We start from the raw sequence: 25,751 nt of genomic DNA, 5'->3' as shown, positions 1-25,751 counted from the left end.
TCAGGTGTAGGGTGGAGGAGATAGCGTCCTCAGTGGAGCGGTTTCGGCGATAGGCAAACTGGAACGGGTCGAATGTGGGGGGGAGTCTGGAGACGATGTGTTCTTTTACCAGCCTTTCAAAGCACTTCATCATGATGGGAGTCAGTGCCACAGGCCGGTAATCGTTGAAAGAGGTGACTTGAGGTTTCTTTGGCACCGGAATGATGCCAATTTTCCTCCCAATACTTTATTTGAAGAGCTTCAAACTAGGGAAACATGATCTTTAAACCAATCCAACCTTTCCCACATGGCAAGACAGGAAGGCTCTGATGAGTTAATAACCTTATGAATATTATTTTTATCATGAAACAAAGGCAAGGCACAGACAGCTGCTCAGGTTGTACATTTTAAAAGTGTTAAATGATGAACACATAAGGCTCATGAATGAACAAAACCAATATGGAGCATGGACAAGGAAGGCACAAAAAACGCTGCAGAAGCCAAAGAGGAACAGCACAAACTGAGAGGCTTAAGTAGCTCAGCAAACAGGTGAGAGAGGAAGACAATCAGATCAGACACAGGTGGACTGAATGAAGCTGATGGGCAGCGAAAAACTGGCAGGTGGAGCAGAATGACAAGAAAACATGAAAACACGAGCACAGCATGAAGCAGGACAAAACACGACAATAAACCAAGAAACTGAACATGAGGAAATAATGTACATACATACATATGTAAACATGGTGGCAGAGTGTGTCTGAGGCCTAATTAAAGTAAGACAACTTTTTCTTTCCATTATCATCAATATTCACATTTTTGATCTGCATTTAAAATCTGTACAATTTTAGATCCAACAAGAAAATATTGAATTGAGCATCACTGACAGGTGCAGGTGACCCTGGGTAATCTGCTGAGCAAATAATCTCACTACTGTTGGAAATAATAGTTAATTTACTTGCCTCAGTACATTTGTTGTTACAGTAGATGAATTAGATTAATTTCCTCTATAACATAGAAACAGCCCAGGAGAAAATCAAGCATATTTTTGCATCTGAAGACATTTTTTATTATTACATTTCGCAATCTATCAAATAACAGGACTAATAATAAGAATGATTATGAGAAAAATGTAAAAAGCAGAAAATAAAGATGTTCAGATCTGCACACCTGGCCTGTGGCTCTGCAAGCCGAGCCTGATTGGACTAAAGTACCCAGATGAAGGCGTGTCTCATTTCTGACACTGTGTGTGGGTGTGTGTGTGTGTGTACGGGTGTGAGAGAGAAGACAAACAATCCAATTAGTCTCAGCCACAAAGGAGGCCATCATTATCTCTCAGCTGCAGCTTATCAAACCATTTATTTGCTGCTTTTGAGACTTTGGTTTTATTTTTCAGTAAAAAACTGTCAATTTGGTTCAGAAAAAATGATGACATTATGTAAACGTGATTTGTATATATGTTTTTATACACATACAAACACATCTCGCTGGAGCTAAAATCCTGTTTCCTGTGATATCCATCTTTGTTTTGTTTTTTTCAAGAGCTTAACTAAAGAAATGTTGTCCAAATTGTGTGTTTGAAACAGGCTACTAGTAAAGAGCATGAAGAACTGATTTAAAATGAGTTCTTATCTAAGCTCTCTGACGTGTCGACACTACATTGTGTCTTTGTTTAGGTTTCAGAGCCATTTTATATCAGAATGATTCAATTCTCAGAGGTGAACAGCTCTAGAAACTGTAAATGAGTGAAAAATTCTAATAATTTTATAAGAAAGTTGCACATTTCTCAAGTTTTAAATAATTTGTGTTGCTGAAAAGCAAATGCAAGTCCATAAAAAGAGAAACGTTCTGGTCTTTGTCCTCAGTTTTATCTCGGTGATCACGTTTTCTGACCTAGTAGTCAGTCTTCATCACCTGTTGCTGAACAGATCTGCAACAGTATTTAAGAACTTTATTTTAGATGTATACCTCTGCAACTTTTGTTGTTGTTAATTAACAACAACAAACTTTAGTGCATTAGTTTAATTTTATATGATTGAAGTAGAGTATAGAAAAGAAAATTGTTTTCTAAATGTTTGTGCATGTACAAATCCTGTTTAATTTTCACCTAATTGGTAAACAACGTAATTTAATCTGAGTGTAAATTCAGCTGTTCTGTTTCTGGTATTACAGATTTGTTAGAGAACTTTAGTGAACAGCCAGAACGACCCAAACCCAGGAACACAGCAGACAGGTCAGGGAGGGATTTAAAGGACGTTAGGTTTTAAAACAACCTCCCAAGCAGAGGCGGCCTGAGCCCGTTTGGCACCCTGGGCAAACACGTTTCAGAGCGCCACCAGCAAAGACACGCAACTGCACCAAACTCCAGTTGTTTTGTGCAAAACATGTTGGTACCATATCAATTTCCTTCCACTCACAGTTATGCAAATCAAACTTCAAACCAAGACAGTTATACTTTATGTTGCTTTATCACTTAAAATCTGAATAAAACTAAAGTTTGTTGTAATGTGATAAGGTAGAAAACTGAAATGGAAGTGAAACAGTATCGGAGACTCTGTAAAAATCACCATATTCATTATTAATGGCTGTTTTACTGAAGGATTAACTTTTTATTCTATCCATACCCTGGACATGCATTCCGCTCAGAATACATGATTCAGCTCTTCAGCAGCCGTGTAAAACATTATAAAGCATCAGAGCCAGTGTTTAAACCCATCTCTGGGTCGGAGATTTAAACTTTTCTTTATAGATAAAAGGAGGTGAGACGTTCGTCCTGCAGCTCCGGGGACAAACCGACTCACTCCCGTTCAAAATATTTTGTTTCTGTGCGTAAAATGCTGCATCCTGGCGCGGAGGATTTCTTGGAAAGACCTCCGTGTCGGTGGCGCTTCCTTCACGCCCCGCTGCTGTGGGTTGGAGCTGATCAGGAGTGGCATCTCGGCGACAAAATCCCGCTGAAAGAGCGTCCTTTAGAGCTCAGGCATGCATGAAGCTGTGAGCTCACTGGCGTTATAAATATCCCCAGCAGAAGCACCGCGGCCGGGGTAATGCCCACCCGCGCCGCACGTTTGTGCGCGCAAACCTTCTGGGTTCTTGACCTCGCCACTGGATCGGTTAAAATGCGAAACGCGGCGTGGTGAGAGTCTCCTGCTGGGAAGAATGAATGTTCCTCTCTGCCTTCTGACCTTCGCTCACTGGATTTGCGCCGCGGCCGCAGCGCAGCGCGCCTCTTTGCTCCTTCAGGAGGGGATCAGCTCGGGGCGCAGGACCTGCAGGCTCTACTGCAGGGTTGGCATCGGCTTCCACCTCCAGATTCATCCCGACGGCAGAGTGAACGGCAGCCATGAGCCCAACCAGCTGAGTAAGTCTTCCCCTGCATGCACAAAGCAGCTCCACTACTGAATCCTAAACGTCTGGACGCGACTCCTCTTTATCCCTCCTAAGTTTCCTGGTTATGTTTTCATGAATGTTATTCCTGTAAGTTGCAACAGTAATGGTTTCCACAGGAGCAGGGGTGTGAAATATATCAGCACAAGTCATCAGGTTGACGAGCCTCTTTTGTGTCCGTCCGGGATGTTGGCAGGTAGACTATTTGTGGAAGTAACAGGTGCAGCTCTGAGGCGCCGGGATGAGCGCGGCTGCAAATCAGCGTGACTGACATCACAACAACGCGACTCCACTGCGCAGCAAAAAAAATAAATGCCGCTTAAATAAAAGGGTCTGTCCGATAAAACTTTGACGCACAGGAAGTTGAACTTCCTGATTTAAAACCCATTAGAGCGAAACGCGGCGTGATGGATGAAATTAGCAACAAAATCAATATTCGATGGACATGATGTTGGGCCTTTTTGTGGATTGTGCGCAGGTTGCAGCAATAAATTACTCAGCATTTATGCCCAAAGAGAGAAAAGTGAGGACATTTTTGTCTAATCAGAAATGCAAAGCCAAGTAGTTTAGATTTGAGTTTTTAAAGTTAAATAAGAAAAAAATAACATGAAAGCTGATTTCTTATTGCTGAACTGGTAATCTCCCCTTCAGTTCAAATGAATGCGCACAGATGTAAAATCCTTCAGTTCACCGATATCCTCTTCAAATTTTAACATTACAACTGCAAACTTCAATTTAAGAGTTCACGTTACAGGCCCCTTTACTGTGATACCCTGAATAAAATACAATGCATGCAATTCACTTTAAAATTAACCTCATTAGTTATTATTTAATAAACAGTTCACCTGTGTGTATTTTAATCTTAGCATAAATCCAGCTTTCCTTTTGACAGGATGACTATATTCATGCGCTTTATAAATGTGGTCTTAATGGAAGAGATGCAAGACAAACCCTGTTGAAAAAAAATCCCATTTTCAGTCAATCAGGTGACACAGGAACAAGCTGCTCTGGTTAATCAACACCTAAATCAACCTTTTTACTCTACTAGTAAAATGTGTGTAGCTGAAAGCATCAGCTTGAACACACCTGGGAAAATGTCAGTGGCTGCAGCGCAGTGCTGTTCCTCTGCATGTGACAGAACGGTGGCTAGCGCTAGAGAAAACCCGGCGGAGGCTCCAAAAGGTTCCAGACTGGATGGAGGTTCACCGCCCAGCAGGACAACCACCCTAAATATCCAGCCAGAGATACAACTGGATGGTTCAGATCAAAAGAGTGGCCCAGTCAAAGTACAGTCCTAAATCTAATTGGGAATCTGTGGTGAGATTTGAATATTGATGCTCCCCATTAGGGGTGTAATTAAAGATAATTTTAGTAATCGATCATTCTGACTGCTAATCAATTAATTGGATAAAAAAAAATTATTTAACCACTTCAGCATTTTTATACCATATTAGAAATAGATTTAAAAATGCAAATGTATAATTAAAATCTTATTTTAAACAAGAAAATAAACATTTTATTGCCTAAAATTCAAAAACACCAAATTCCTTTTGGTTTTGTTTAAAGCATACTTGCATACAAAGGTGTTTTTATCTTAAATGCAAAATGTATTCTGTGCTGTTTTAGCTGAAGTTCTGCTCTGAATATATTGGGTTTTTTTCAGCAAATGGCCTTTTTTGAGTCTGTGTTCTCAAGTTAGCAATTAATCAATTACGAAATTAGTTGAGGTTTATTCCAACATTCGACTCATCGCGATTCTTTTGACTAATCCGACTAATCGTTTCGGCATTTCTCTCCATCCAACCGGACCCAGGTTGAGCTATTCTGCAAAGAAGAATGGGCAGAAATGTCAGTCAAAAGACCAGCAGCTGCAATTTCAGCAAAGGAAAATTCTGCAAAGTTTTCACTCGTGGAGTTCCAAAGGCATATTTAGATGTCATGTAAAATCCCATAAACACTGATGTTTGTGACTTTAATGGGACGAAGCATGAAAAATATTTAATAAGCATGGATTCTTTTGTAAACCACTGTGTGTCCTGGTTAGAAACCTGTAAATATGTGTTTCAGTTTTTATTGAAGTCTGATGAAACAGGCGACGCTCCCTGTGGAAGCGCACATGGTCTCTCTTCACAGTGTTGTCAGGTTACATCGGTTTAAATGCAGCAGCCATCTGTGTGTGTGTGTGTGTGTGTATGCAGCCTGACAGGCAGCAGATGAACACGAGTCAGGATGTTTTAAATTTGGAAGTTTGAATGAATCTCAGAGATTTAAAAAAAATGCAGAGAAGAAAATGATTTTTTATTGCATTCTGGTTTTGTTCAGTTTTTACAGACAAACGCTGAAGAGATTGCCAGTTTGTTTCAGCAAACTTATTGTTTTTAAGATATGACAGTTTTTTATTTTCCCATGATCTGATTTTTTCTCAACAACCCACTAACACACTAGAATACACCTTAACTTTTATGTTTTCACCATATGCATAGCTTTAAAAATGTAAGTTGCAAATTAAACACAAAGTTCTCCTTTATTTCAGACCAAATTAGTCCATATGAATAAAAAGGCAAACATGAAACTTTATGAAACTATCACAAAGTTCCAGTTTTATAGAAGCTTTACATATACCTCACAAAGATCAAAGCTCTTATTGAGAGGCAGGGAACTTTGGGACATTACTCATGACAAACATTCGACTTACAGACGTCCATTTTGGCCTGAGGAAGACTCTAAATCTGAGGTGCCCAGACTTTTTGTCACATGGGCCAATATTTGAAAGCTGAAACTAATGGGACAGCACTAGCTAGGAAGAGGACGGTGTCACGATTTGACTGCTTTAGTGTGTGGGATTTACCTGGGAGAGGTTTAATCGAGGTCTTTCTCTCAAAATGAAATTATTCCAGAATTTCCCTAATTTATTTTTCTGAGCAACACTCAACTTGTTCGTTCCAGTTGCTGTCTTCTGTAGGTAAAATACTGAGAGCGCTTAACCGATGAAATAAAGAAAAATCCAAACTATCCATTTGAAGCAATGGCCAGTAAGTATTGATATCTGTCATTACTGATGTTTAAGCTCTTTTGTTGCTTCAAACTGATTTCAAAGTGAAGACTAACAGACTTTTTAACGTGCAGCTGAATCGAATGAAAGAGCTGATGTGAGAGCTTTGGAACTAAACTGATTTTATTGTCCTTCAGTCGTCCAGATGTGGTCTTTGTCTTTCCAGGTGTCCTGGAGCTGATTGCGATTTCTCAGGGCGTCATCGGCATCAAAGGGGTTTACAGCAACAGATTCCTGGCCATGAATAAAAGAGGACGGCTTCACGCCACCGTAAGGACTCTACACACGCCACAAACTCTTCGCATGTTTCACAAAACAGCTTCTGATGGGAATGTTGTTGCAGCATCAGAACCCGATTAGACTTTCCAGAGATTCCGCTGACCTTCCCAGTCCTCTGGTTGAGACTCTCTGATGTCCTCACCTTCATCGTCCTCTCCAGGCTGCAGAAACCACCTCAAGTGGAAGAGTGTCTGTTTTGCTGCTCAATCATTCATTATGTTTGTCTTCTAGTCACAGCCCTCTGCATAATGCAACTCAAGATTCTGTTTTTGTAAAAGCTGAAACGTATCAGCGACCAACTCCTCACCAGGACCAGCCACACTGCAAAAACACAAAATCTTACCAAGTATTTTTGATTTAGTTTCCAGTGCAAATGTCTCAGTATACTTGAATTAAGACGGAACTAAGTTAAACATAACTTTTCAGCAAGAAAAGTACTAGTTACACAGGCAGATTATTTCACTCACAACTCAAAATGCAAATCTTTTAGCATCAAGCGTTCAGTTCACATTTACACACAAATTGGTTGGTGCATAAAATTCTGTAACTTAAAATTCCCTGCATAAGGTTAGATTAGCCTTTGTTGATGAAATGGTGTGTAAGACGGCTCTCTACGGTGGCTCAGTGCAACAAATAATGCAAATAGGAGCAGCAAAAACGTACAACTTCAGCGTATGTTAGAATCAATCTCTGATCATTTTGAGTCAGTTCAGAATTCTCAGATCTAGGAATTGCGATTCTTTCTGCACCTCTCCATGTAACCAGTTCTTTTTCATCAATGTTAAGACTCTACAATAATGACTCCACAATATCTCTCTGAAAAATTACTTGGAAGTTTGTTTTGTCTTATTTCAAATGTACTAAGATATTTGCTCTATAACTAGACCAAAGATACTTGGTAAGACTTTGTGTTTTTGCAGTGCAGCAGGAATTCTTGTTTTTCTTTTATCTAACATGGAATCATTGCCTGTTCTTCCTTCACGGCTACAGTGGAGCATCCTTTGCTCGTGAAACGGTTCTCCATGGAATTCCTTCCTGAGGAGCTATGTTTGTTTTATGAGTTTGTGCTGCTTGGCATCTGCAGCAGAAAGCCACAGAATCTGACGTAAGCATGTCATGGCGCTCGCACTCTGCTGTAATCTTTAGCCGCTGTTTTGGAGGTTCTTAAATCCCCCCGAATGCACAGCAAGCTGAAATCTTGCCACAGCAGCTTGGCTGGCTGACCAGTCAGCGGTCAGAATCACCAGCAAGTCATCTGTGGGAGCCTTGGCAGGCGAACAGATAGAAGCGACTCCCGGTTAGCGAGTGTTAATGGGAAGAACAGATTAAGTCCAGTCTGGGACGTCTGATAATATACAGTGGAGCGAGCCACGAAGTGAAAATGAATATGGCGGGTAAACAATAAGCTGGAGGGCAGCGAGCTCAGAGCCGGGCGGTCTGCTGAGAGAGTCGATGCCCAGCACAGGCAACTTCTGCCGCTTCAGCTCCTCGTACTGTTTCAGGAAATCATGTCAGTGGGAAGGGATGAGCCGTTATTCCTCAAAGTAAATACTCAGTTCCACTTATGGGATAATTTGAATATCACAAGCTGTGTTTCCATCAGAAATGTGTTCAAAACTCTGTTGATAATGTTGGGGAAAAAACACACACAATTTCATATGCCGTTTCCATTAAATACAAAATGTAATTAAAATCACTCATGAATAAGTTTGTTCACATGATAAGTCATTGAAAAACACATTGAGCAATCATCTTCCTTTTATTTCCTGTCGTCTTCTTTATGGTTTCCACCAGTAGTAACATCCAGTTGTTGATCATGTGACTCATGTGATGTCAAAAATGTGATGCTTCAATTGCAGTTTTACACATGCATCAATTTCGATACGCCTGAAAAACCACCTCATCCAACTTTTTACAGAAAAACATAATAATAATAAAGAAATATGTTCTTCCATTATGCCAGTTTAGGAATTCCACTTTGCAAAACTTTATGCTGCGCTGGAGTTAAACAAATGCTTAATCTGGAGTCTGAACCAGACAATGACTAAATGTAAATAGCTACAGTAACCACGAAAAACTATTAGTCTTCCTACAGATTTCTTCCATTTGTGATTTTTTTTCATGACTAAATTATTTAGAACACTAAATACATTTTAATATCAACGATTACTGAAGGAAAGAAAAAATGCAGTTTATAAATGATTATTGAATTTATCACTTGCCTATGTCAGTGGTGTCCAAACTCTTTTCCTACTTGGCTTTCTCAGAGTGATATTTAGCTATCAATGACTTTTTTTTTTAATTTCCTTACATCAGGGCATGATGTGCTGCTTTTTGAGATCTTTTAGCCTACTTCCTGATGTCATGCAGGTTCTTTTGAAGGGATTTTTTTGATTCTGCAGGTCAGGCAGCTATTTGACCTCCATGTAGCTGGTGAAAATTAGTCAAAAAATGTGAGTAGTCATAGTTAAATCATGACTTAATGATTTGTAGTTGTAGTTGTATTTTCAAACAGGGCCACACAGAGAGGTTTGAATTCATTTTCCTCAATGTATAAAATCTTTGGAAAACGGTTCTCATATGGCTGCTCTGTAAGGAACAACTGGTGAAAATGTGATTCCTATTTCACATTATTAAGAGCCACTGCAGAGCAGCAACAGAGCCAACCTCTCTTAACCTTAACAAAGACCTCAGTTGGTAGTTCTTGGTGAACCTCGATGGTTTGAAGAATGATTTATCAAAATTAATTTTTGATCTGCAGGAGCTTTAATATTGGCATTTTAGATGAGTAGCAGAGATTTTTTTTCTTGCTGTTTTAGCCTGAGGAGCAGAGATCTCTCCAATAAATATTTGCAGAAGTAAAACTCCAATCTGGTGTTTATGGAAAACCTCAGGCTTCACAGTCATGTTACACTCTTCATCCTCTGCATTTGTATCTTCAACACCAATGATGAATCTAAGCTCAAACATGAGACAAAGAACGTCAACACCAGAGAGCATAAGTTGAGATAAGATCAGATGTGAAGAAAAACATAATTAGAGAAGATTTGCTGAGTCATATAGGTTATATGAAAAACAACAAGACTGTAGCTGTGTTTCAATTGACCTTAAAATTTCTGAATTTTCAATTATGAAAATAAATGGAAAAACAGCTATTTGGAAAAACTCAAAATTGGAGTGAGGATGAGGCCATTTTTTTTGGCTGAAGTAAGATTATTGTGCTTTACAAAAGCGCAATGAAAATATTTTTTTCGCAACAAATAACTCCTATGATCAGCAACTGGTTGTTGCTACTGGCAGAAATGACAAAGAAGACGACAGGAAGTGGTGGGAGGATGATGGAGGAACATGTCTTTTAATCACTCGCAGAGTGAATAAACCAATTCATGTGGGATTTTAATTGCTTTTCATTTTTAGTGGACACACAGCTCTTGGAAAATTGTGATTTTTCAACATTAGCAGAATATCAATAAAGTTTTTCACACATTTTTAATGGAAACGCCACTAATGTTAGATGAAACAATATAAGATAACCTGAAAAATGATTAGATTAAATGGATGAGACGAGACATGAGGTAAGGAGTGACAACACCAGATATTTTGAGTTGATGTGAGATTAGGCTGAAATAGGGAGATTAGATTATTTAGAAACAATAAAACTAGACAAGATGAGAAAAAGAGAGAACACCTAACCAGGCATTCGATGACATGACATAAACTGATTCAAAATGAACAATATTAGGAGTAAAATTACAAGACTTCACAAGAAGAAACAATAAGAAAAAAGATAAATTAATATTTTACTAAATTAACCTTTATAACAGCAACATTTCTCACTAGGCTCGGGAAGAAAAGGATCAGTTCACGTTTTCTCTGAAAGATGCCCCATCAACTCCCAGTCTTCTGCCAGATGGCAGAGACTGAAAAGATAAGTGAACGGGGCGGAGGGGGTGTCATCACAGATCATCATAAACCCAAGCTGATTTCCTTTGCAATGTTTGATGAAATAAATTCATTAGCAAGAGCTTGTTTGAGCAAAAGAGACATGATTGTTTTCAATTTATTTAGATTCAATCATTCCCTAGAAAGAGTTTCTTTTCCCTCCCAGCTGTGCCTGAAAATCAGCAACTTTCAACCCTGTGCATTACAGGCTGTCAGAGTAACTTTAGAACGTTAAAAACATCTCCGTTCTGCAGATGGAAATATGAACACAAGGTAATATTTATGGCTCGTGGGAAAAAGTCTTAAGAAGTGTGACCAAGCTTTAGGATTCCACCAATCAGATCTGTGGAATCCGCCTGCAGCTAATGAACTCGTGAAGGCCAGCGGATGCCGGGTTTCTCCTCTGCGTACGTGCCTGCGTGAGAGAGCTCATTGCTGCACGCTCCGGCGGCTTTGTTTCCAAATGTCGAAATCCCTGACTGGTACCAGAGCTGGTATGCTGCTCGGTTCTGTTAAACCGCTTCATCCCAGCTGCAGCGACGACTCTGGAGCGCTGAGCAATTTTCTAATCATCTTTAAAAACAACAGCCCAAAGGAAGCGTTGGCCACTTAGAAAAACTCAAAGGGTTGTAGTGTTCCGCGACGAGCCGCGCCGCGCTCTCCTGTGACTGGCATGTTTACCCAGCGCAGGAATGGCATCGTTTTCTGCTATGCTGCGCTCTTCAGCAAAGCAGAACTGTTTGTTTTTTCTTCAAAATGCCATGAGGTTCAACAAGAAAAGTCAAACCCCCGCAAGAAGGAAAGCATCTGTACATTCTGAAAGTTTCCCATCAGGGATATTCTTAGGTACAGCAGGGAACACCTAATGGGTTTGTTTCTTTTCGGTGTTGTTCTCTATTTTATGAGAACAGAACAAGTTTCTCTTCAAGGTTTGGTCCAATTTGTGAAACATTTCCACTTACTAAAGTCAGAGGGATTTGTGGAGCGAGTACAGATATGGATACAGAATGTTTTATCTGCAAAGCTGGGGTTTTTAATATGAATGCAATAAATACACTAAAAATTTAGAGCTACATCAGTGTAATCTAACCTAAGGTGTAAACCAGATTACACACTAATTTATACATACAAGGAAAATAGAAATTAACTCAAGGACTTAAATATAGAAGAAGGATTTTAGCAACCATTTTCTGCTAATCAAACACATTGGTGTGTATAAAAAGCAGGAGGTTTGGATGTTTTTTGCTCAAACTTTGTGCCACATGGGGCAATATCTTAAAGTCGGAAGCTCTAGGCCCCAAAAATGTGATTAAATGAAAAAAAAAGAGCTGACTTTTGACCTAGCAAACTTTAAACTACACTAGCAACATGATGTATAAATTATTGTAAATCCAAAATATAAACAGGGTTTTGCAAAATTGTATCAAAAGAAAAAAAAACATACAGTTTACAGATTTGGAGGGAATGTTGACTGGTTATCTCCTTTTCTGCTCTCAGCAACAAGTATAAGATTTTTTTTAATGTTTGTTATATTTAGCTAAAGTTAAATAAAAGCAGAATTGGCTGCACCTAGTAAACATTGCTGGATATAAGTGGTTCTATTTACAATAAAAAAAGAAAATAAATAAATACTTTGTGTTGTATTTAACATTTCCCATTTTAAGAAGAGTTTTAACTGAGTAAAAATGAAATAAATGGAGTCTCCGAGAAGGAGTCAGCGTGTTCTGCAAACAAACATTTACTTTAAAAGGCAACTTGTTTGAACTTAAATCTGCTAATACCTTTTATTTTCTCTCTTTTTCAGGAATGGTTCTCAGACGACTGCAAGTTCAGGGAACGTTTCCAGGAGAACAGCTACAACACCTACGCCTCAGTGATCCACAGGAACCAAAGGACCGGTCGGGAGTGGTATGTTGCCCTTAATAAGCGGGGGAAAGCTAAAATGGGCTCCAGTCCGCGGGTCAAATCCCAGCACGTCTCCACCCACTTCCTACCCAGGGCCAGCCTGCATGACTTTACCCAGAAAGGCTTCACCATCACAGAGCGGAGCAAAGAGAGGAGGAAAGCGCCGCCACCGTCGCCCCCCAGACCTCCAGCCGTGATCCCGAAAGCCCCCACAGGACCAGTCCAGAGACGCATACAGGTCAAATACTGGCCCAAGTTCAGGTTTGGATAAGTTTGGAAAGGAGGGACCAGAATAATAAACTTTAAATAAACTGGACAAAAGTCATTTCTGATGCTCAAATCATTCCAGGATTCTGTGTAGCATGGAAAACAAACTCAAAGGCCTGCCAGGAACACTCACTCAACCTGACGCTCGGATCTGTGGTGACGGGTGGAAGTTTTCTTTGCACTTAACTCTGTGTTGCTCCTTCCTGTTGTACATCATCACTAATGTTCTGGTTATGGTGCTTTTAAAGCAGAAATCCTACCTGAACACATCAGGTAACAAGTTTTTGTTTTTATATCAAATGTTACACAAAACAGTTTTTTATGTCTCAGATAAACATCTTGTTTTATAATTCTTATTTATAAAAAATCATAAAAAGCATGGCTGCATTAAATCAAATAAAGTTGGTTCACTGGTTTTTATTAATCCTAGAGAAGTTGGTGTGGATCCAATCAGACGTAGAACTTCCCAACCAGGAGTTTAATCATTTCTCCCGAATGGTCCTGGACTAACTGTCAGTCCAACGCATGTTCAGACATATCCTCCCGGTCCTCTGTATAAGAGAAATAATTGAAAAAGTTATTATATATTTTAATAAATATGACATGACAAATCCATTAGGTCTCACTCTTTACTTCACACACTAACACATGACCATAAACACATGCAGCAGCTTTGGGTTGAAGAGGTAAATTAATCGGGTAGTTTGGAAACTAAAGTATTTGATGTTCTTATGTAATTTTGTATCACTAGAGTAATAAATGAACTGTGCATAAGTTAATGCAGATTTGTGATTTTCAACATCAATTGTTTGGTAGCAAAACAAAATCTCTAATAATAAAAAATTAGCACAAACAAACAACTTCTTTTATTAGCACCTTGGTAAAGAAGATTTAAGATCCTTAAAAACAGCTTTTATTTTTATTTTTTTTTTTGTAAAATTCAACCTGTAATTTAAGCACATATTAAGAAATGATTGTCTTTTGAACAAGTAACTAATGGCAGACTTAATGGAACCCTAAGCTTTCTCTATAAAATCAATGCAACAAATTTTTTTTGCTTTTTAAAATTGATGAGATTAACTAGTAACTTTTAATTATTAACCCGTCACTTCCTGTTTTCCTGGAATATAAATGACATGCTGCACAGCTTTGGCCAGTTTCTTTTAGACACTTTGATTTTTCTCCATGCTGTGGAGAGTTACCACATCTCCACAAAATACCTTTAGGGACACAGTGGGAAGCTTCCTACAGATCCACAACTTGTGTGTATTTGTCTATTCTTGTTTTCACAGCAAGTTGTATTTGTATAGATAACATTAAGCTGCAGACACCCAAACATAGGAAATACAATCAAACAAAGCTTTAAGTTATTACATATTTGTCTGTGGTTGTTATAGGTTTCAGATTTAATAGAAAACTCAAATCATACAAACCATAAAGTATTTTTCTTTAGCTCTATCATGGCTCCCAAAGGCAACTCCCACCTGAGACACTGACCAACTGTCCCTCTCCTAACACTGAATTAGTTATAATCAGGCTGAAAACACTGAGACTCCCCTCTCAGTGTGAAAGGTCACAAAAACTCAATTCATTTTGGAGACCGGCTGTCCCTTAAAAAAAAAAACAAAAGCTGAGTCCTGACCTCAGGACATTCCCTCTCTGTCATCAGCAGAGGGATAAAGATGCTGAGGAGGTTTGGAGCCGTAGTATCAGATGGCAAACAGCCGTGGACTGACCATGCAGGAAGGAAACAAATATTAACTGACTGTGAGAGGGGTTCCCTAATAAAACACATCATGTTTACATTAATAACCTGTCCTACCAGATTAATTTGGATACCTTTTATTTTCAAAACATTCATTAGATATCAAAAAGCACCACAAACGCATCATCGCCTTACGTCAAACAGTCAGAAACTGGGATTTTCAAAATCTGTTTATGTCTGAAGGATTTCCTTTAGTCCCTTCATTTTAAAGTGTTTTATTCTAAGACAGACAAAATCTTTATATATAACAGGAAAACATAAAAAACCACCTAATTTCACCCTGTGATATATATACTCTGAAACCTGGAGTGAATTTAAAGCAAAGTCCTATTGCAGAGAGGTACACATTCTGTGAAAGTAAACACAAATATCTGGGATTTATGCATAAGATAAATGCATAAGTAAAATATCTATATCTTGCGAAATGTTCCTTTTGTGTCCACACTTGAATGGGAAAATGGTTTAAAAGTTGTTGTTTTTTGTCTCTTTTCCTGATGAAAGTGGATTAAAAACATTCAGCAACTGCAGGTGTTTGTTTTCCTCAAGCATGGTTCAAGATTACATCCTTTTTTCAGATGTTTTTAAAGAAAACATCTGTATAATGGAAAATTTTTATTGCAATACAAATATTAAACGTTTTTGTGGATGATCCTGTCAGATGCTGCACAGGGCATCTGGGAAAACGATTCTGCTTCACTGTGTGTGTATACCACTAACTCGTTTCTACGAATGCCTAATTGCTTTCCAGGCTTTTTACTGAAACATTAGAGGATATTATATCTCACTGTAATCCCAAGGTGGTATTTAGAGAGGGTCTCTGGTGCTTTAATGACAGAAAGATATGTGTGCTGACTGGTTTGAGAGAGTGGATCTTATCCGAAACCTTTGGGACCATGACTTTTTTTTTGGTTTACATTAGTGTAAAACATTCCTGGCTCTGCCTCACTCACCAGCATCCTCCCTTTGCTGGCAGATGTGCAGATTGGTGCGATTTCTGCTCTCTTGGAACAGTTGACCTCATTAACATTTGAAGTTGTTCAATCAGAGAAAGAAAACATTCTGATTCTCTTCTGATGAAGGTGATGCATGAACAGCCAAACCTCACGTGGAGTTTTAAAGGCTCTCCTGAACATCCAACACTTGCGTGGATGTGTAGAAGTTAAGAAAATGTTTTGTTTTTACTGGAGTTGTACATAATATTACAGTAATCAGTCAAAGAAGGAAGTAAAAAGTGGACTACTATAGCAAAATCACATCATCACTAGCAACATTCTTCATTTTCCATATTTTCCTCTAAGGCAGCCAGACAACTGTTTAACATTTTAAAGTTATGATCGAGTTTCTGAAGTTTTCCTTTGGACTTCAGCTGCTTTTTTTTTTTTTTAACCTCCCTTCATCCCATCGACGCTCCATCTATAATCTCATTTAGTAGCCAAATATGTAAAAATCACACAATCGAGCCTGCTGCTTCTTTAGGTTCAACTTTAAAGATTGTCACGCAAGCATTGTCTCATTTCTGAGGTCAGCCAGTATTTTCTTACCCAGAAATAAAACCCCACTTAATTATTGAACAACGCAATGAAAAATAAATGTGTAACCTGTGTCGTTCTCATTCTGAGCTGAACTGTCTTCTTTGCTCTTTCGCATTGCATGTTGTAATAATGACTTTGAGAAGATTTGAGGGATTTGGTTCTGGAGTTAATGTGCATATAAACCAGATGCTACCTCCTTATTTTTCTATCCTTGGAACAGAGAATGATCAGGAGATGACCCCAGCAACCATTTATGATATTACAGACTTAAAAACACGATTTTAACATCCTTTCTTTATCACTCTGTTCATTTTTTAGTGTTGGTCAAGAAAAATCCATGACCTGTTTTGTCCTGTTTGGACAAAATTATGCCATTGAAAATGCAAGTCTTAGTCATAACACCGCTAAGGTTCCTGACCTGCTCAGTAGTTTTTAATCCTTGTTGGGTGTAGCTGAATGTTGATCTTTAACTTCTGAAGTGAAAAAAAGAAAAGAAAGTTCTGTCTTATATTCATTAGGATGAAGAAAGGTTTTTTCACCTTCTTTTGGACAGACTGTCTCAGAAAGTTTAAGATATTCTGTTAATGTGGTGGCAAAAATGTAGAGCTGTGTGTTATTGGCATGTATGTAGAGAAGGTAAGACATGTTGTAATTGGAAGAACTTTTAGAAGTTGAATAAAAGTGGCCCAAAAAATGCAGCCCTGAAGAACCCAATATGTGATCTTTGTTCACCCGGATTTACCAAATGTTACCAAATGGCAAAAAATAGTTTGTAAGCCATCATCTGAACCAGTGTACTCCAGTATCAACAGCTCACACCCATTGATCCAGTCCATCAATCAATAATGTATTAATTGATCAGCAGGAGTAAACAGTAAGCTGCCACTGTGAATCATGCTGCAGATCCCAAGATCAACCATATCAAGTTCCTACATCAGACTCTTTTTCTTGCTTGACCAAACCAGAAGAAACCTGAAAACTGAGTCTTAAATATACATTGTGGCAGTAAATGACAGCCACAGGACAGGTGTGCTGATTTACAAATTAGGATCAGGTGAGCCGGGGGGAATCAGGTCAGGCTTAACAGTGTACCATTTAATCCACCGTTACAGAGGTGCAGAATGCTGACTATCTCTGCCGATGACTAAACTCTCACTGACACATTTCCATGTCTCTAACAGATTGCCATGTTCCATATTTTTCACTGAAAAGGCAGATTTTTTCCACCGTCCACTAGGGGGTGCTGCAGCAGCTGCAGTCTGAAACAAGCTGCATTCTGTCAGCCTTTGTTTAATCTTGTCTCACAGCTAAATCTAACTTTGGAAAAAAGAACATGATTTAAGTTCTGGGCAAAGGTTTATACCACAGCTGCTTCTTTTTGCCTTTGTTTTTAAGAAGAAAATCATTTTAATTGGTTTGATTAGTTGTCTGGGCTTTCTGAGGGTCTTTCAAAGACACTTTGGTCACTTTTTATCTCCCTTTCTGCTGAGTCTTTACCTTTTCGTGGCAGTATATTGCTTAGTGTGTGTTAACGAATGACAAAAGCAAATGAAAACGTGGAGAAAAAAAGAAGTGTGAAAGTTAGAAACAACTCTCTACAGGAGATGAACAGGATATGAATGTCATGTCTTCATGAAACAGGAGGAAAAAAATCAAGCAAAGATCCAACAGAACTGGAGTAATGGATCACTGTTCCTAATACAGGTTTTTTTTTATTTCTTAGTTTATCTGTTTCTGTTTTCATTCCAAAATCTTTTGTCTTTCTTTTCCTGCAGTCGGGTTTTGTGACAACGACTAGGCAACAAAGAACCAGAAGATTCAAGTTAAACCTTGTGCTCTGCCAAGCTGTTAACTCAAATGTTTTTGCAAATTGTAGTGGCTCAGCACTAAAGATAATCAGGCATTGTACCTGCAGACCTCACACATCCTGGACACAAATGACTTAGACTTTTACCTGTAGGGTAGTAATACAGAAAAGAAACAGGTGTTTTCTCACCTTTTTTAATCAGAAAAACACTTAACCCCTTTAGTAATTTGAGGGTTTGGTCATCCCTGGCCTTTTCCCTGGTTCTCCATTGTTCTATTCAACTGACAGACAGTGGACACTGACAGCTAGACATACCTCACAAGAGCTGTAATTTTGGAGATGTGCTGACCCAATTAAACAGCCATCACAATTTAGCCCTTGTCAAATTGGCTCAGATTCTTACATCTGGTGAGTTTTACTGTTTCTAAGTCATTAACTCTTCACTTATTCAATGCATTCCACCTGCTAACTGGTTCTATGATAAAAAAATAGTCAGTGGTCATAATGTTCTACTTACTCTGTAGGTACATGTCGAATGGAAACTGTGAACCTTTATCCTTCAATAGTTATAGAGCACACAAAGTCCATTATTGAGGTCACTTCCGCTTCTCCAACGCAGTTGCTATGGCAGCGCTTTCAAACAAAAGATGGAGTTTAACGCAGCCGAGCGCTTCTACGATTTCCTCACTAACTTTAAAGATTATGAAGATTATCTGGACTCGAAAATCACTCCAACGGATCTTTTTTATTTGAAAGTAAGTAACCCGGGCTCCGAATATGAAATTAAAACTCATATCCATGCCGTCTGTAGCTGTGCGGTTTTAAGCATTTCTTTCTTACGTCTCAGATTTACCGGGACCTTCTTTTAATTTCGGCATGTTTTAAACATTCCGTGTCACTCAAAGAGCAAAGTTCACGCCAAGTGTTTGGAGCACAGCGACAAGCCGACAATTGTCGGGGGAAATTTGTCTCTATAAGGATATTAATGTGTTTCCTCCGAGTTATTCTTTCGCCTTACTGTTCAAAAAGCACTCATCATTTGTTGGCGAGGTATGAAATAAAAATGTGGCTTATAAATGAATCAAAAACGCTGCTTCATTTACTATTTTTATGTTAAAAATAGTTTGTAGTTAAAATAATCTCACGTTTAAAAGTTTTGTTGTTGTAGTAACTACTAACGCACACTAGATGGCAGCCACACACAGGTTCAACCAGTCATTTTGAATCGAGAAAACCCTTCATGTGTACTAGCAGGTAATAATTTTGAACTTTAGTTGGATCTAACTAATTATATGAACTCACCAACAGGTCATATTTGTGCTAATTTCTGCTCTTTCATTTCAATTGTCCATTATATGAAAATGACTGATTAAACGGTATTGTTATTAGAAGAGAACAGCATGATCTATCAGCGTGTTGAGAACCTCTTTCTCATAAGAGTTAAAATGAACAATTTTGCTTGTGTCCAGCAGATGGCACACCTGCTAATGATATGTGGAGTTTCTTCAGCAGTCAGTTTGTTTGAACACCTGTGTCCACAAAGAGAAGAGACCAACTCATATATCTGACCTGCTAATCTGCTGCACTGAATCCAACTCAGTCCACCGTGTGTTGTGACTCCAGGTCACAGGTCACCTAACCTCTGCAGAAAGGCAGACCTCTGATAAATCAGCTTATTATAAACCTATTTGTTCACATACTGCGGTCTTTAGGTCTTGTCAGAGTGAATGCTTTATGCTCAGAGAACTGAAGAAGTTAAAAAAGACATGTTCTAGAGTCAGAGTATTAGTCCAGCTACTGTTCTGCTGCTTCTAACTAGTCTGATTCAATTAGCCCCAGAATAATGACACAGATTTTTAAGCCAATTTTAGGAGCGGCACATGTCTGAAACTCTGGTGCGCCACATCAAAGTTAGAGGAAAATAGAACTTTTCCTCTCGGATCCCAGCTGGGGTTTTGGGTAAATGGACATGTGGCAGATGCTTTGATCCAACAAGCCACTGGATTTGATGGCAAGATTAGCTTTTTAGATGATGACTTTATGGCTTGGCTTCAATGACGTTGGGTCTGCAAACGGTGACTAGAAAAATCCACGCAGAAACACGCTCGCTTGCACACACACACGGAAACATATGCACATTTAGAGCATGAATAAGTCTGAGAAAAGGCATCAAATCACACACACACAAAAAAACAACAAATTAAACCTTGTGGTGATGCATAGCAGGTTTTGTGCTTTATAATTTGGGTGTGGTGGTGAAATAGCTTAAATCCACACACACCAGCATGACAAACAAATTCCAAACATTGGCTAAAACTGTGCCAAAAATCCAAGATTGGCAATTCCTGACGATGTCCAGCCCAAACTGCAGGCCTTCCCGTCTCTCGCTGCCTGACTCCTCACCTTTCCTTGTCTCTTGCAGAGCAGGGAGTTGGCTCGCAAGCTGGTGGAGCACAGCCACAAGGGCATGATCCTGAGCAGGGAGGAATTCGAGGAGAGGAAAGCAGCTGCAGAGGCTGCAAAGGCTGAACAGAGCAGTGTTTTCTACAGCAGGAGCCGCCCAATGTGAGTTGGCTTCTCGACAAAGCGTGCTATCTGAGTGGCTAACACGATGCACACAAACCACCTGTCAATTTCACCAATATCTCAAATTCTTCTTCAATGTCAGAGAATTTTTTAGCATTAGTCCTTCTTAGACAGTTGCTCAGTAAAATGTTGAGGTTGTTTGAGTAAAATTTGAATTTGTAGAATTTGTTGGGAAATACAAAATCACCCAGAAAAATAGGTTTTTCTGACATCTATGCTGATAAATTATACAATTTTACTCAAATGACAGATAGAAAAACCTGCCAACATCAGACAAACAGCACTGTTCAAAGCTGGACCAAATCTTGACTCTTGGTCACATACTCATGTGGTAATCGTTCCAGTTTGTGCTTTGGTGTTTTGTCGGACCTAGAGAAGGCTTCCACATTTGCCTCTAGAGATTGTAGGTGAAGATGCAGGGATGCCTGGAAAGTTTATGATGTAACTGGTTTCTTGGTAGTCAAAGCGAGATCTCTGCCTGAGTTTTGTTCGGTGCATGTTAAATTCTTTTCCTGTTTGTGGTGTTCAAGGACAAAATCACGAGACGTTGAGGTGGAGTAGAGGACGTCTGGTATGGGAACATCAGGGTCTCATCTTTGCATTTTCAAAATGCCATTCTGTTCACAGTCCAGATGGATGGATAGATGGAGGAGAGGGTCTTCAAATCCAGGCCTTAGTGTCCTATAACTTTTAGATGGACTCTGGTCCAACACACCTGAATCAAATGACTGAATTTCCTCTGCAGTCAAGTTCTCCAGAGTTCTGCTAACAACGCGATTATTTGACTCAGAAGCAGAGACATGTTGCAGGACACTATGGATAGATGGATGAATGTATTGATTGATTGATTGGTTGGTTAATTGATTGATTGATTTGCTAGTCTTTTCAGTTTAAACTGTGGATAGAACCAGTATCTCATGCTTCCAGGTCATTTTTCTGTTCTCCCTTTGTATCTCTTAGTGTTCAGGCAGATTTCCAGTTTCCCATTAGATCTACAATAAAGTTCTTCATTATTTCACATGAGCTGAAGCAGTAAAGATAATACATATCCTGTCTAGTTTCTGGAGTGGATGTGTTTGAAAATGACATAAAAGCTGTGAAATTTAATAGCTAAATGTCTTGACAGATTTTTCTTCCTCCATTTTACTGTAAGATTCCCGTCTAGTTTTGACAACTAATCAAAGTTCATTGGATTCTGTTAATTTCTTTCTTTCCTAATCCTTACTTTTTTATATGTAGAAGAGGACAAAGGGGAGCATTTGATCAACTCCCCTACACATGTAGACGAGGTTTTTATTGGAGCACGGTGTCTAAATTCATCTAAAAGCTATTAGCGTGAACAGGCCAAAACACATTCCTACTAAGCGGAGTTTCCAGCAAACTGCCCTTCAGAGGAAAGTGATCACACAGATATTGTTCTCAGTTTCCACACAAACTTGTGGTTGTAATGTCTCCTTTGATGACAAGCCAGAACAGACAATTAAGAGCACTCACCACACTCACACCCCCCCACACACACAAGGCTTCAGAGTATCCAAACATTTACCTGCGAGGTTCTGAATCTGATTGAACCCTCAGATGCTTATCCAAACGTGCAGATGTCTCAGCGCTGTCCCCCGCCCTTCTCCCAGAAACGTCTGCGAACATCAGTGACACTGGTGAAATGGGAGCCTCCACACCTGCAGTTACAGTGATATTAGGGCTCAGAGCCTTTCATCTTGTCCCAACAGGATCCGGGGAAATGTTGTGCGGGAACATTGGGATGTTGTATACACACAGCAGTTTGCTCGCTCTCCAAGATCTACATCCATGCGGCTCCTTTGAAAGGCCCAGATCGTGTTTGTGAGGTCCTAATGCAGCTTGGAATCCAGTAAAACAGATTTTCTGTCAACAGTCACAGGTTTTAATGGAATATTACACTAAAAATCTTTGCAGACATTTTAGACGTTTACGAGAAGTTACATGGGAGGAAAGGAAAAGAGGGGAAGTTGGCTTTTCTTTCTCTGATGCTTCAAACTGACTTCAAACTGGTGAATCATTTTATAACAAGAAGACTCATTTTTCCAGAAAGAATTAATGTTTTTATTCATTTAGAGATTTGTTATGCATACAGAACTTTGCCAGTAATCAGTAATCCATTTCTGGCTCACAAGTAGAAGTGTTGCTTTTTGAGAACCTGTTTTCTTCAAAACATTGAGAAATTTTCCTTTTGAACATCCAACTGAAAGTGTCAGATTTAAAAAAGCATTTTAACTCAAAGTATTCTTAAACCAGTCATGCAACATTTTCTGCTTCCCTGCTATTTAGTTTTCTGAACAGAACTTGTCCTTGTAAAAATATCCAACATGGAAACAATAAGGATAGATTTTTTTCTACGCACTTAAAACACAAGTTTTTCAAGATTACTGTTCACACAATGTACAATCAAATGTGAAATATACAAGAGACCACATTAAGATATATTTAAGAGCTTTACACTGACTGTTATATTTAGGGCTCACCAGTAGTACCACTACTTTTATCAAAATTCCAGATTAAGGCAGTTTGAAACAACATTCCTAATGTTCTAATGTAATTTGAAGGCCCACTGAAGCTTTACAGACTTTAAACTGTGAATTTTAATGAGTCGTTTCAGCTCAGAAGTTTTTATTTTAGAATAGACGTTTCAAATCTGAACCAAACCTGACAGCCCTATTGGAAAAAACTACATCACTTGTATGTTTTACACGACTGAACGAACTGCATTAAGTGAGATTTTTTGTTGGTATTTTACAGCTGTGCGTTGATAATCAGAAAACTATTTAAGCTGAGCAACTTTTTTAGAAAGCTGAAGATGAAGAGGGATTTTTCTCAGTGAGTCCAAACATGCATCCAAAAAAAGAAATTAAATTTGGGAATGGCCTAGCCAGAGTTCAGAGGTCAATCTGTTGAGTCTGGCAAGTATTGCAAAGTTAAGATGTGGGATGCTGACCTGAAAGAATATTAAATATTCTTAAACAAATGATTAGCATTTTCTCTTCCTACAGATTTGTTTTATTTTCGGCTGATTTTCGCAGGATGTTTCACATTGAAGGTGGGAAAAGTTTTGAAAGTATTTATCACAATCTCTTTGTATTCATTCTTGAATGTCTGTCATTTTTACAAGCATAGATAGACACGACAAACTGACAAATAGTGTTTTAAAGTCTCTCAACATTGTTGCAATCATTGTTAAAAGGTTTTCTTACCCTTGCGTGTGAACAGGCGGTGCAAACAAAATGAAAAATCTCAGTTTTGCTACAGATCCACATGGAAAAGGCCTATAAACTGATCATCTTTCATTACTTTCCCATCTTTGGATATTGGATCTTGCAAAAGACTTTGACAGAGAATTTGCTAACCGTAACAGTGCCGTGTTTTGAGGTGTCTCAGTGCAGATTTCTCCTCCCTTTGTGATTTTCTGATTGGACCCCATCACTTCTTGTTATACTTGCAGTTTGAAAATAGTGAAGCATTGCCTCTGCAGTGTGACTGAAGGTAACCAGGACAATGCCAGATCAGAGCCTACAAACTCTTCAGAGATGCTGTTTCATATTCAGTAAAAGAAAACTCCCGTTAACACAACGTTATAGGAAAACGTTGTGTTCAGTTCTGTGTTTCTGCCGGTTGCAGTCTTTGTTATGAAGCAATATTCCTCTCTGCAGACTTTTGCACCTGCATGCATATCGTCTTCTTTGCACTAGGCAGCATACTGTTTTGAGAATGCCATTCCCTTCCCTGTGGGCCTTAAACTATTCCTCCCAAGGCACATCTTTTTTTCACAGCTCTGTCACTGTTCTGTGTTTCCCCCCTTCCTTTCTCTTCTTTTCAGCCTCCCTGTGCTTTCTCGGAGACCTTTAGTGCCTGCAGGTGTATAAATAGAGCTGTTTTCAATTAAGGGCTAACCTTGCCTATAGCGTGCATCTGATCAGTGAATGCCCCTGCACCTGTGGTAATAAAATACCTCAGGGAGTGGAGATGGTGTGCTGAATGCTAATCAGATGTTGCCCCGTTGTTGCCCTGTCTCATTTTTAACGACAACATGCTCCTCCTGACAGCTCGGCTGTGAAAGGGAGGCGAAGAAGGGAGGAAAGAGGAAGGGGAGGTGGAGGGGCTCGAGCACACCACAAAAAGAACAAACAAAGGAGCCGGTGCTCTCATCAAACATAAGTGAAATCTAATACACGATTGAAAACGGAAACTGGGATGAATGGGATGCTTAGTCAGTTGTGTGGTTGTTTGGGTAGGGAGTTGTCAGAATGAGGGGATTGTTTAAGAAGTGCTAGCTTCTGCTAGATTCGGGTTTGGCTCCAATCTCAGGTGGGTGAAGTATCTGGTTCTGATCTAACAATTTTGTCTACACTCATTTATTTGTTTATTCTATGTTACTTTTCTTCTTTTACCATTTTTCTGTTTCTAAACAGAAAACCTTCCCATGAACAGGTGTTGAAAATGATCATGTTTGCCATGAAACACAATGCATCTGGTTTCCACCAAAGTGTTTGTATTGTCCATATTAAGTTACATGAGATGTTTATTTTATGTTTATCACAATGCTGGTTGCATGTGTTTTCATGTCTTTATGTATTTTAGAATAGATGAATGACTGACGCTTTGGGATCAGTATACAAGTACATGCTATTTACCATAGTCATTTTATACATTTGATGTTTTTATGTATTGTTCTGTACTCCCCTTGGTACTGTCATTACTTGTTGGCAGATTTACTTTGTTACTAAAGCTGAATTTGCTTAGATTTCTCTCTGTAGAATTATGGATTTAAATTGTTTGAAGGTGGCACTATAATCCTTCCCAGATTGATGGGCAGCAGCAGTTCCTCTTAGATTACTCCTTATGTCTTTAGCATCACAGAAACACAGATCAGCGAATTGAACCAAAGCACCTGCAGGGGTAAAGGTGATGTTTAGTTAACCACCATCAAGGGTTGATTCTGTTTTCTCAGAGGAGAAAACTAAGCTTAGTTAGTTTTATGTAAAGACTTTGAGTTTGAAGTCTTCAGTTTTGTCTCAACCAGAAACAAGAGGACCGGAGAGTCGGTGCAGAGCAGAAGAGAGGCCTCTGTTTCCTGTTTCCTCTGCGCTCTGGCTCAGGCCCAGAAGACCGTGTCAGCATAAGCAGCGACCTGGCGTGCTCACGTCGCTCCTGCGCGGCTTTCTTGAGGCTCCCTGCGAACTCCCCACCGTTCCCGGCCACAGTCACGTTCATTGTCCATTG

At 39.1% G+C, this 25,751-nt stretch overlaps 2 protein-coding genes and 1 long non-coding RNA gene across 4 annotated transcripts in view; 2 read left to right on the top strand and 1 right to left on the bottom strand.

The window, feature by feature from the left end:
• Positions 1-256: 256 nt before the first annotated feature.
• Positions 257-13,079, top strand: fgf5 (fibroblast growth factor 5). The gene is made up of 3 exons (XM_028032808.1): positions 257-3,337; positions 6,582-6,685; positions 12,441-13,079. Exons 1-3 carry the CDS (start codon positions 3,136-3,138, stop codon positions 12,810-12,812), a joined length of 678 nt encoding a protein of 225 aa, XP_027888609.1. The 5' UTR covers positions 257-3,135; the 3' UTR covers positions 12,813-13,079.
• A 131-nt stretch (positions 13,080-13,210) lies between these two features.
• On the bottom strand, positions 13,211-18,543 carry LOC114154048 (uncharacterized). Its single transcript, XR_003597464.1, has 2 exons — positions 18,430-18,543; positions 13,211-13,359 (listed from the first exon to the last, which is right to left on the bottom strand). It is a non-coding gene; the product is annotated as an uncharacterized LOC114154048 (long non-coding RNA).
• The window catches only part of cfap299 (cilia and flagella associated protein 299), a 75,593-nt gene continuing 68,360 nt past the window's right edge, over positions 18,519-25,751 (top strand). For both annotated transcript variants that reach the window (XM_028032806.1, XM_028032805.1), the window contains exons 1-2: positions 18,519-18,667; positions 20,335-20,477. In XM_028032806.1, the coding sequence (XP_027888607.1) occupies positions 18,560-18,667; positions 20,335-20,477 (251 nt within the window). In that variant the 5' untranslated portion in view covers positions 18,519-18,559. The remainder of the gene's footprint in view (positions 18,668-20,334; positions 20,478-25,751) is intronic.

Source organism: Xiphophorus couchianus, chromosome 12 (assembly GCF_001444195.1).
Source record: "Xiphophorus couchianus chromosome 12, X_couchianus-1.0, whole genome shotgun sequence".
NCBI lineage: Eukaryota > Metazoa > Chordata > Actinopteri > Cyprinodontiformes > Poeciliidae > Xiphophorus > Xiphophorus couchianus.
This window is presented reverse-complemented; position numbering and strand designations above follow the sequence as displayed.